General features: G+C 37.6%; 1 protein-coding gene across 1 annotated transcript in view; it reads right to left on the bottom strand.

Annotated features, from left to right (window-relative positions):
- LOC123674918 (alkaline phosphatase-like) overlaps window positions 1-13576 on the bottom strand; it is a 171438-nt gene that overhangs the window by 51255 nt on the left and 106607 nt on the right. The window contains exon 6 of the mRNA XM_045610082.1: window positions 3125-3332. Coding sequence (XP_045466038.1) covers window positions 3125-3332 — 208 coding nt within the window. The remainder of the gene's footprint in view (window positions 1-3124; window positions 3333-13576) is intronic.

Below are 13576 nucleotides of genomic sequence, written 5' to 3'. Positions count from 1 at the left end.
TTCACAATAAAGGCTCGAATTTCAGAAAAAAAAATGGCGGAAACAAAGTTGTACGCCTATATAGCAATTCTGAATCCCATCGAATAGGTATTTTATGAGTTATCGAAAAAAATTTAATTTTTGTTGGTTTCCAATTTTAATATATCTGTACAGATGTAACAGATATACAATTCAGGTGTTCCTTTTAGCTCATGGTCCTCCAAGCCATTAATTTACCCAGCTCTCTTCCTTAATCCTTGATGTCTTGACACCCACACGGTTGTATCCTTTGCTTGTTCGTCTGAGAATTTATGGAATTTCCAGACAAAACGAAGATAACATCAGCGAAAATAGTTGTTTCGTATATATCTCCGAAAGGGGACAATTCTTGAGGAATAAATGAACGGAATCACAAAGAAGACGTTGCCACTTGGCTGTAATGGGGGTTTGTCTATCTTTTCTGTATTAGGAGTTTCCTTCGTATGATCACATTAAGAGATACAGTGGAAGAGTAATTCTCGGACTGAATGAGTTTCAAGAAAACTATGTAAGCTGTGAATAGGGGTTCATTATTTTAATAACACTTGGATTGCTTTTCTAATTCTCGTAGCACTAAACACATTAGAATTCACCATCTGACTGCCATGGTAATATATGGAAGTAAAACAAATATATAATACGTATATTTTGAGTAGAAAAACTTCATTACTGAAGACAGATGTGAAAACTTCAAAATCTTCATTGAACTTCTCAAGGTAAACTTGTTACCGAGATTGTTTTCCCAGAAAATCCGGTGATTGACAATAATAGCCAAAGTTGAGAAAATATTTGATGGACTCAGTCATTATCTGATGGAATTTCATGTAAACTAGATATTTAAAACAGAGTCGGGTTGGTTATATCATCTCCAGAATGGCTGGACCGATTTTTATGGTCTTCCATTATTGGATTCGTCTTTATCACTTATAGCTTAAAAAATAAAAAATCCACGAAAATAAATTGAAAACTAAAAATAAAAAAGCAATGATTAAAAAAAAGAGCTGCATTCTTCGAAAAATCTGACAATTCTAGAATCGAGTGAATTCATCACCAAAAGATCCAGAATATCATCTGAAAGAAGCAAAGAAGATGTTATATCTCGATCATTTTGCTGGTAGATCTAAAGTACCAGAATATAGGTTGACGTTAGTTTGATAGATAATATGTTGATGGCAATCATAGATTACAATAATTGACGGTTTTTCAGTTGGTCAGAATTGAAATATTAGCCAGAAATGGAGAAGGTCATCATCTGGATGAGTGAACATTGTTTTGAGGCTTTGCTTAGAGACTCGAACATTTTAAGATGATATTCATATCAGTGGTTCTTCAAAGTTTAAAGTTTCGATGAAAACTTTTCTACAAAATAGAAAAGCGAAAAGTATCTTTCGGAATATTGCAATAACTCCTCTTTCCGCATCGACTTCTACAGTATACACCCATGTGTTTACAGCGTACGGCTTGTTCTGCCAGGAATAAACCAATCAGTTCGAAAATATTTGTGACATTAATCTCAATTCCACAGACGGAGCTGCGCCATATATCTTAAATATGTGACACCCATTCCATTCAGTGGTCGGGTATTTTCGACCGGTCATGTTCTATGATCTGGATGATTTACGGGGTGTACCTACTTGATGGACGAGTTAATTTTTACAGGCTCTGATGTTTTCAAGGCGAGATTTTGATGAATGTGCGGATTGTGTTGATTTTCATCACAGGCTACAGGGGTATTTGTTTTCAGATGGACGTACTTTGACATGACATATTTTGTAGTTGATATACTAACATACGCGTAACACAAATGGTTATAATAGCAACACTTCATTGTTTTTTGACAAGTTTTATGTCACGAATTTGTTTATTGCTTTAATTGGAACACATTGGTTGATGAGGTTTTCTTTAAGAACACTGAGGGACGCATACATACTATTCCATGGTTTCGAGATCGCTGGTGGACTCATCATTTGGGCAATCCATCGATCTCTGCCTAAGATACACCCTCTCACACCATGGTGGAGAGGTGACTCTACTGCAACGCGTTGACCCCTATATATTCGCCGGGACCAGAGTAAGTGTGGTGCGAAATCCATCAAGACATCTCTTGAGCAGACATAGTCACTACACTATATATTTAAAAAATGACAAGCGAAGATGCTTCCATAACTAACCCTTGGAAAATTGAAAAATATTAAAAGTTTTTTTTTGGGACTAACATACCTCTTTATTGATTGATCCGGTTATGTAGATCACGAAAGGGCTTGCAGCTGGGCGATAAGTCCATTATTTCAGAAATTATAGGTTATAAATTGATATTTTCAACAAAAAAATTGATAATATTCTCGAGGCTGCCGTCGCTTCAGGACACAAGATACAGACTTCTAGCCTAAGAATGTTATAGATCAGAATGTTTTCATTTGAGGGGTTTGTGACGAATATTTCGAAAGATACAACGATTCTTTTATAGAGATTCGATTTTTATGGTTTCTTCCAAATTTCGAATTAAAATGTCTCTTAAACTCTGGGTCTACGAAAAATTTATAATTCTACAGTTTTGAAAAAATACTAAATTTGGAATATTCCTAACATCAACAATTTCTGCTAAAGTGAGTATAGCTTTCACGAGGAGAGCTTTGTGGAATAAATTGACCATGAAAAAAATAATATCATTGACATTTGGATGGAAAACCTTGTAGGTTGAAGAATTTGAGACAGTTAATCAAATTTTGATTCTCGTTTATTTATGCAGTCAATGTTTCGAATATAGTTCTCTTTATTTTCCCTATAGCTTCGCGACCTTTTTTCGAGTTCAAAGTCTGCGCTCACTTCTCTTTGAATTATTCATCGCTCGACATAGACGTACAATAATACCCGTTCTAGAGGACATACAATCGAGAACGAAGAACAAACAGACGCCTAAAACAACTTTATTTTCCAGTCCGCGAGCCAGACCCCTGAAAAAAACATCCGCCTTCATTTGAACGGCTTCAGGTCGGGGGGGCGAAAACAAGCGGATCCGAGACGGCTGAATCGAACCATAGAAAAGGGCGATTCTTGTTCTTCCCGACGCGGGCCCGCGCTAATAAAGAGGAGTCTCTGTGCTCACCCAGCAAGTAGTCGATTTGATTGGGGTTAATTTTATCCAGTTGGCCTTTGTTCCACACGTACTCCGACTTCAGGCCGCGCTTCTTCTTATCTCTGACCCAGTCGTCGATGAGATTACGTCCGTCGAGGCGCCGTCCCTCCTCCTTTGTCTGCTCGGGGTCGTGCGCCACTTTTGGCAGCCAGTGACGTCGGCCGCCGCCTAGCAGGACCTGAAATGAAAGGTTTGATTCAATAAGTTGACTGGTCCTTCGACGTCGGATTTTGGATAGGACGGGGCAATTGAGGATGATTTTTTGAGTGTAGAATCATTTACATTCGGAAAAACTGAAGACTTCATCTTATCAAAGGGTTTTAAGATTGATTTGAATTTTATAGGACAGTAAATAGTAACGGATGTTTTTTTTCGAGGTATATAACTTTAAGTTGGCATTACTGTTCAAGATGGTGACAGATTTAACAGTTGTCAAGTGATTTATTCTCAGTTTGGTTTGGCAATTCATCATGAATAGACTCACGCCTGAACAACGCTTGCAAATAGTGCAATTTTATTTAGAAAATAATGGTTCTGTGCGGAATACGTATCGTGCACTACGTCCATTTTATTTTGTTTCGCGATGAAGCGCACTTCTGGTTGAATGGCTACGTCAACAAACAAAACTGCCGCATTTGGAGTGAAGCTTATCCTCAAGTGTATGTCGAAACACCGTTACATCCAGAAAAACTGGTGGAATCATTGGTCCGTACTTCTTCAAAAACGATGATGGCCAGAACGTTATAGTCAATGGTGATCGGTATAGAGCCATGATTACTAACTTTTTCATTCCTGAATTGAACAACCATGATGTCCAGGAGCTGTGGTTTCAACAAGACGGCGCAACATGTCACACATCTCGTGCCACAATCGATTTATTGAAAGACACGTTTGGTGACCGCCTAATTTCACGTTTTGGACCTGTGAACTGGCCTCCAAGATCATTTGATTTAACACCGCTAGACTACTTTCTGTGGGGCTATGTAAAGTCATTGGTCTATGCGGATAAGCCACAAACCCTTGACCATTTGGAAGACAACATTCGCCGTGTTATTGCCGATATACGGCCACAAATGTTGGAAAAAGTCATCGAAAATTGGACATCCAGATTTGACTACATCCGAGCCAGCCGTGGCGGTCATATGCCAGAAATCATATTTAAAATGTAATGCCGCAAGGTTATCTTGCGGATAAATAAAATTCATGTCAATCAAATAATCCATCGTTGTTTTATTGCAATTTAAAGTTCAATAGCTCTAAAAAAAACAACCTTTATATTGTAATCATTGTGAACCTGTGTTATTGGATTTTCTGTTGAGGTTCCTGTTGTAGAAATAAATAAATAAATAAACAGTTTTCGAACATAGTTCAGAAAAAATCTTTTTTTCTGAAATTACGTTGAAATTTAAATCTTCAGTGGAGTCTGTTCTAGAAAGTCCTTTGTTTTTCAGGTGTTCATGTCACAAATTCTCTATCACAAAGTGGAATTGAACGGAATAACAAAGAATGCCCTTGGACAGTAACCGATTCCACTTGTTCGTGGTTCTTTATGGAATCGGTTGTGTTATTAGTCTCGGATTGCACGAACACATCTGAATGCAAATTTCTGAGAGGGTCGTTTGACCTCCGCGCTTTTATCTGACATATTTGTCTTCCAGCTACGCTTTTTCAAACTGACCTCGATGACTCTTTCCAATATTTCATTTTTATGACAAGTATGCCTGGGCTCTTTCAGTCAGATAGCGTGGGGTTCATTTCGTACAGAAGGCTTTTATTTCCCATTAGACATTCGGGAGGAGAAATTCGTCAAAGGAAACGTTCGATTTTTCAGTAATGGAACCCTGAAAGCAAGCTGTACGTTTTTAGCACGATGGGCCTTTTATGATTAGTCAATTAATTCCGGAAATGAATGTAGGAAGAGATACCGAGTGTCGTTCTATTAGGCCAATTGAAAAGTCCCCGGTCTGATGCACAGATGGCGGTGCTAGTATTAAATCCATATGATTTTTAATCAGTACCAACTTTCAAACGATATGTGTCAAAATTTGACAGCAGTTTAGTAAGATATCAGTTTTTGAGATATTGCGTTGTGAGTGAAGCTACTTTTGTTATTTGAAAAAAGAAGGGAAAAAAGCATTTAGTGTGCTGATAAAATATTGATTTTTGGGGGGAAAATATACAGTTGAAGCAAAATCTTGACTTGATGAAAAATTTCCGGGGTCTGCACCAGGAGAATCAACTATCATTGATTAGTATGCTATGTTTAAACGTGGTGAAATGAGCACAGAAGACGGCGAACGCAGTGGACACCCAAAAGAGACTGTCACCGAAGAAAAACTCAAAAAAGTTCACAAAATGACTTTGGATAGCCGTAAAGGGAAGTTGATCGAGATATCAGACATTGTGAAGATATCATCCGAACGTATACATCATATCATTTATCATTCACGAATATTTGTACATGAGAAAGCTGTGTGCAAAATGGGTGCCGCGCGAGCTCACAATGGATCAAAAGCAACAACGTGTTAATGATTCTGAGCATTGTTTGTAGCTGTTTAAGTGCAATAAACCGGAATTATTGGTCGTTATGTGACAATGGATGAAACATGGCTATATCATTTCACTCCGGAGTGCAATCGACAGTCAGCTGAGTGGACTGCACACGATGAACCGAATCCACAGCGAGTAAAAAAACAAAAGTCAGATGGCAAGGTTATGGCATCAGTATTCTGGGATGGGCAAGGTGTAATATCCATTGATCACCTTCAAAAGGGCCAGACCATCAACAGCGATTATTATATAGCGTTATTAGATCGTTTGAAGGATGAAATCGTTATAAAACGGTCCCATTTGAAGAAAAAAAGGGACTGTTTCATCAAGACAATGCGTCGTGTCACAAACCTATGAAAACAATGGCAAAATTGCATGAATTGGTATTCGAATTGCCTCTGCATCCACCTTATTCGCCAGATCTGGCCCCCAGCGACTTTTCCCTGCTCTCAGACCTCAAAAGTATGCTCGCTGGAAAAAATTTAGCTTCCATGAAGAAGTTATCACCGAAACTGAGGCCTATTTTGAAGCGAAAGACAAATCGTACTACAAAAATGGTATTGAAAAGTTGGAAGATCGCTAAAATCGCTTTATCGCCCTTTAAGTCAACTAATAAAATCGAATTTTGCCAAAAAAAAATTGTGTTTTACTATGGTAGATCGCGGACTTATCAATTGGCCTGTTATATGTTTGCAAAATTTTGCTTTCAACCGGAGAAAAGAATATAAAAACGAAGTTGATCAGAAGAGTCTTTAAATTGATCAGAACAGACATTAAATTAATTTTGCGAGCGAAATTTTCGAACTCGACGACCAACATTATTTTCTTTCATTATGAAAGAGAAATGTTTCTCTACCTTCGGCAGAATCGAGAACAATTAATCGAAACCACCACAGGTATAATTTTTCATCGCATCTCAGCTCCTCGAACCCCATTCAAACTCCAATAAAAAAAAATGATCACCTCGCTCTCTGCACAATAACCAAATGTTGCGAAACTCCCGGTGGAAGAAAGGACGATATTGAAATCGACATCGAAATTTAATTTCTGTCGTAATGAGAATCGGTCGAGCTACGACGGAATCGATATTCCATCGAGACAAGGGGTTCCTCGAACCGAAAAGGCTCTGGATTTATGAAAGATTAAGGGATTGATATCGGGGGCATATTTTTGGGATGAAGAATTTCACTCCGGGATTCGTTCTGGCGGAAGCTAATTGACACGATTTCCTGTAACGAATTCCTGGAGAGTTCCCTTTGGATGGAAGAGATTAATGATTCTGTAATGAAAGCTGCTGGAATGCTTGGCGTGAAGAATGTCAAAAATTGAAACTTTGGCCGTCCGACCAGATTCGAGCATTCGTCTCGTCATTTTTATTTGTTGAAATCTCTATGGTTTGAAAGATGGTGAAGTTTTTTAGTGGGTTCGGAATAATTTAGCTATTATCAGGTATGATGCTGATAGGAAACGATTAATCTCATCATAACTCAACATTCAGAAATGATTAATTTTGTCTGATAGAGCAAGAGCTCGCGAAAGCCAAATTTTTGTTATTTCATAAAAGCTGAAAGGTTTTGTGTGCATGCCTCCTACACAGCGACTATAGATATTGGGTTGTGGTTACTTTGGCAGATAACAGGTAGTAAAGGTGTATAAAATAGTACTTTTTATTCATTATAGTATAAAGCTCATTTTTCTTCTTTTGAGATAACTCAAGAAATCTCGTCAATACAGGCAATATTATCCGCTCTTTGGAAATCATCTTTGCTAGCACTTAAATTTGTCATAATCGTTCGTTTTTTACACTTGAAGTTTCAATGAAGCCCCCAGCAACCGAATTAGATTTCCAGACAGTCTTCTCAAAGAAGCATGGAAAAAACTGGAAGTGGCCTATGTCCGACACTGGATGAGTAAAGGCTGAAGAATAAGATGTCTTCTCACTGTTAAAAGATCACCTACAGAATCAGCCAAGAGGTTGAAGATCTCTCTACACAACTTGGTCTTGGTAGTTGGAATTGTAACTTGAAAGCATATTACTCCTTCGTCTCTCACATTTTCCACTGCTAGATTTATGATTCATTGTCATCGATAAGCTCTAGCTAGATCAATAATCAAAATAACCTTGAAAAAACCATTGCATCGAATATTTTCGATATTTATAATCAACCTACCTACATGCAGAGCAATCTTGCATGTCTGCAGCCTCCAACCTTAGTTTGTTGCATCATACTAGCATTTTTCTCAAAGACCAAGGAAACGCTTTCAACCCACATCACTTTTTGATGTCATCAACAATAATAATTAACCATTAACAATTAACATTTTGGAACTTCAACGAGTAGAAAAGCACTATAAAGCTCTTTTTTTTGTTCTACAGCGGAAGGTAACTCCAGATTAAGAGTGCCACTTTAGTTCCTAGGTTCATAATGCAAAGGGGTAAGATTGCAAGTTAAAATGGTTATTATGGCAACACTGTGAATTATTTTTGACATTCCTAATGTCATTTGTGTTAATTAGGTTAGGTCTTCAATACGACGAATAGTGAGTCGACTAACTGAATAATTTGGTTCGAGAATTCTTCTTAGCTTTCTCTTGGTATTCATAAATGAGCACTGGATGGAACAATTCAACTATTTCTCAATGTTGTTGTAGCGTGCCTGATTAAGTGTCATGATCTACTGAACACAAATGCCATAATAAATGTCGAAAAATAATGAACAATGTTGCCAATACAAGCATTTCAATTTGTCTCATTCCTATTCTTATAAAGGGTGTTTTTTTTTAGAGCTATTGAACTTTAAATTGCAATAAAACAACGATGGATTATTCGATTAATATGAATTTTATTTATCCGCAAAATAATCTTGTAGCATTACATTTTGTTGTTGCGCCGTCTTGTTGGAACCACAGCTCCTGGACATCATGGTTGTTCAATTCAGGAATGAAAAAGTTAGTAGTAGATCATAAGAATCCCTTCAACCTTTCTCGAGTTTCAAAAATTCAAAATTGAATTCAATTGTACGAATTAACGAGAAAATGCGCATATGTTCAACGTAAACAGCGAATTCAAAAAATACATCCTCACACATGTTTTGAATTGTCAACAAAGTGTGATAAAAAAAATTGTTGAATCAAAGTTGGGCCAAGGTTAAACGAGGAATTCCGTTCCAAGAATTTTTACGACTCTCCCAAATGATGAATTGTTTATTTTCATTCCCTATCCCTCCATGTTTCCAGATCATAAATAAGTTCAACTGACTGAATAACTTCCTTATTTATGCGTCACAGACGGGGAAAAATAAACCTCGTGGAAAGATTTGACCTTATGACTCATTCATCAGTGAAAAATATGGGAATTACCCCCGCTTCTCTATGGAAAATGCAAACACCCAGATTTCCAGCAGAAATTTCCACGCCATAACGTTCCTGCTTTGAGGATTCGGAAATAGTTTTTCTTCTTCCATCAGCTCATTAGAGGAATGAGTAGACCTTGAATTCCGTCAGCTTCATTTTGGCTATTTGGGTTTTGAAATTACTTTTTTTTGGGCCATATTGGCAAATTGAGGCAGCCGATTTTCACAAGCTTCGGTTGAAGCGAATTTTTCAACTGCAAAATTGTTCGGTTTGGACAGAAACAGATAATAAACACTTGGTGCCGAGTTGGGTCTATAAGGTGGATGCATAAGAACCTTCCAATTAATCTCTCGGAGCTTCTGACGAGTCATTTTCGATGTGTGTGGCCTGGCGTTGTCCTGCTAGGACACAATTCCTCTCCTCTTGGCCAAAGCTAGCCGCTTGCTCCCTTCAGAAGGTCAAATTGTTGACTGTACAGTGCATCCCATTTTGAGTGAGACAGCCAGGTTTCTCGCTTGTTATTCAATAAAGAGCCTTGCGGTTTTCACGTTCCTGTCCTACTTTTTCGTGAAACTCAAGTTGGTCTAATCAGATTTTGCATAACTGTTTCCGTTCAAGAGATACAGGGTGATTTTGGAAATTGATACTTTTCGGACTCTTCCTTTATCTCCGAAGTTATTAGAAATAATACTGAGCTGAAAACTAAGTCTGAATCAGAATTCTGCGTAGAATCCAGTGGCGTACTCAATTTCTTTTTTCGGGGTATGGTTTTGAAGATTTAACACAAACTTATATATTTTCAATGGAACACCCTGTATATCATTACTTCGTTGAATTCGTTATTTTTTTCTCTTCAGAATGATGTATGATACCATGTAAGTAGGATGTTCAGAAATGTTAAAAAAAACACTTAAACATGAAATAATGATGATTTATTGTTAATGGGTCATGAATTTCCTAAGTTTCATTAAGAGGATTATTACTTTTGATTTTTAAAAGTAGTAGGTCATTGATGATACAAACATCCTTGTTATTATTATGGTACTATGCATTTGGGAGCATTGTTTTATCAAGTAGGCATTGGAGAGAAGAACCAATCTCATCTAGCTGACATCGCTATGAATTATTATAATTATTATTGATTCTTTTTTTATATGGAAAATCCATTACCCATTAACAAAAAATCATCATTATTTGATGTTTTGGTGTTTTTTTAACATTTCTGAACATCCTACCTACATAGTATAATAAATTATTTTGAAGAGAAAAAAATAACGATATCAATGAAGTAATGATATACAGGGTGTTCCATTAAAAAAATATAGGTTTCTGTTGAATCTTCCAAACCATACCCCGAAAAAAAAAATTGAGTACGCCACTGGATTCAACGCAGAATTCTGATTCAGACGTAGTTTTTACCTCAGCATTATTTCTAATAACTTCGGAGATAAAGGAGGGGTCCGAAAAGTATCAATTTCCAAAATCGCCCTGTATCTCTTGAACGGAAACAGTTATGCAAAATCTGATCAGACCAACTTGAGTTTCACGAAAAAGTAGGACCAGAAAGTAAAAATCGCAAGACTCTATCTTAAATCACAAGCGAGAAACCTGGCTGTCTCACCCAAAATGGGATGCACTGTACAGTTCCGAGTTAATCGTATAGTAGGGGAGCTGGTAATAGTTGATAATTCCCTACCAATCCCACTAAACACACATCAAAACATTCCTGACCACCAATCCTAGCTTCTTCACCGTTTCCACCAGTTCACCGCGTTTTGACCACGACCGTTTTCACTTAACGTTGTCGTAAGCGACTTCTTTCTGCATCACCAGTCACCTCAAAAATGGGTCGATTTTGTTGCGATTCAGCAGCTATTCGTAGATAGAAATTCTGTCCATTCATCTGTATGAAAAACCTTCAGTACACTGCTAAAACACCAACAGCTCGTGAATTGTATAGGATATTATATATTTTTTATTCCTGTAGCGGAAATGATTAACATATAATTAAATTCTGTAGCATTCCTAAATGCAAATTAATCTCATATGTGACATGTTACGTTCCTCTGAAACTGGCATCAAACCATCCCCACCCTTTATATAAAACAGGATTTCTGGGAACTAGGAATTGGAACCTGGAAATTGGTTATTTTCGATGTTCCGGAATTTATCGCAATTAAACCTCTACATCATAATCATCTACAGGCATCCAATTGCATGAGGATGATAATATTGTTGAACTCCTGTTTATCGCATTATACACAACTATTCGTTCAACATTTCGATTACGGGATATATCATGCGGTTATATCCATGGTTACCATTTAAATCCATGGGTACTATGAAACCGCGCTCGATGTTCTACAATGGCCTGAGATTCGAATAGATCGACTCTGTGGTCTGAGAGGACTCTATCAATTCATACGAATTGGGGAAAGGGTACCGAGCACTTTATTAGGGAAAGTGGACTGCTGTCGAATTGGCTGAATTTTAGATATGTTATAGTCCAAGTAATTCCATACAGAAAGTTCACTAGGCAGAAGTTTTTCTGAAGCTAAGTTTTGATTCTTAAGACCCCTGATTGTTCTCCATTTTTGAACCATACTTAACGATATCCTGGATAGTTATCACTATTGTGAGTACTCAAGATGGAAACAGTAATTGATATGAGATACCATTGACAGCCTTGTTTCTTGGTGCTGTTGCATTTGGTCAATTTTACTTTGTGTTCCAGCTAAAGGGTGTTTTTTTTTAGAGCTATAGAACTTTAAATTGCAATAAAACAACGATGGATTATTCAATTGACATGAATTTTATTTATCCGTAAGATAATCTTGTGGCATTACATTTTGAATATGATTTCTGGCATATGACCGCCACGGCTGCCTCGGATGTAGTCCAATCTGGACGTCCAATTTTCGATGACTTTTTCCAACATTTGTGGCCGTATATCGGCCATAACACGGCGAATGCTGTCTTCCAAATGGTCAAGGGTTTGTGGCTTATCCGCATAGACCAATGACTTTACATAGCCCCACAGAAAGTAGTCTAGCGGTGTTAAATCACAAGATCTTAGAGGTCAATTCACAGGTCCAAAACGTGAAATTAGGCGGTCACCAAACGTGTCTTTCAATAAATCGATTGTGGCACGAGTTGTGTGACATGTTGTGCCGTCTTGTTGGAACCACAGCTCCTGGACATCATGGTTGTTCAATTCAGGAATGAAAAAGTTAGTAATCATGGCTCTATACCGATCACCATTAACTGTAACGTTCTGGCCATCATCGTTTTTGAAGAAGTACGGACCAATGATTCCACCAGCCCATAAAGCGCACCAAACAGTCAGTTTTTCTGGATGTAACGGTGTTTCGACATACACTTGAGGATTAGCTTCACTCCAAATGCGGCAGATTTGTTTGTTGACGTAGCCATTCAACTAGAAGTGCGCTTCATCGCTAAACAAAATAAAATAGACGTAGTGTGGAAACGTATTCCGCGCAGAACCATTGTTTTTGAAATGAAATTGCACTATTTACAAGCGTTGTTCAGGCTTGAGTCTATTCATGATGAATTGCCAAACCAAACTGAGAGTAAATCATTTGACAGCTGCTAAAACGGTCGCCATCTTGAACAGTAATGCCAACTTAAAGTTATATACCTCGAAAAAAAACACACGTTACTTACAGTTTTTAAAGTTAAATTATTCAACAATGGATACAAATCGCCATCAGTTTAACTATTGTCGGTCGAAAAGATGCTTTACTACAATCCCAAAGAGCTCTAGTTCTACAAACTGCGTGTTGGTTGTTGTTAAATCGTTATCATTTGTAGTAATGTGGCAGATTTCATTTGTCAAATGTTAAAAATGGAATCTTTAAAAGTGTCAACTGCCCAGATACCGAGCAATTCAACATGAAACCTGTTACTGAGAAACCCTGAATAACTATAGACTATAGACCAAAGGAGAATTTCCGACAGAACAACTATGAATGATTCACTAGTTCATTTCAAAGTTTCATGTTGTCATTTAATTTCTACTTCTTCCTTTTCATTGAGAAAAGATTACATAATTACTCAGTCTGATGAAAGGACAGAATGAAATTACCTATATTCGGTGTTCCTCCGGCACCACCACAGAATAAAAACACAATTCTTCTCCCTCCGACAAAACGAATCATTGAATCGATTACCAGCTGGAACAGAAGCGATAAATACATCGAGTCTCGCAGCTTTCATGTGACACGTGACCCCTTGACCCTCCAGTGTTCAGGCAGGCACACAGTATCCTAATTAAGGTCAATGAGCCAAAGTTGATCCACTTCTTTTGTCCATCTGCAAACGGAATCAGGCTTATAAAGAAGAGTGGTCGACTATTCGAATTGGTCGTTATTCTGAAGTTATTTCATTAACCGCTTTGAGTATGTCCACTCTGCAAGTACGAATCCTCTACCATGTGATCCCGTTTCGAATTTCCAATTGCCTAAGTGCCATTAGGTCCCATCTTCAATGGGATAATTG

The sequence above is a fragment of the Harmonia axyridis genome, chromosome 3 (assembly GCF_914767665.1).
Source record: "Harmonia axyridis chromosome 3, icHarAxyr1.1, whole genome shotgun sequence".
Lineage (NCBI taxonomy): Eukaryota > Metazoa > Arthropoda > Insecta > Coleoptera > Coccinellidae > Harmonia > Harmonia axyridis.
Note: the sequence above shows the minus strand (reverse complement) of the source record. Positions and strands in the feature narration are given on the sequence as shown.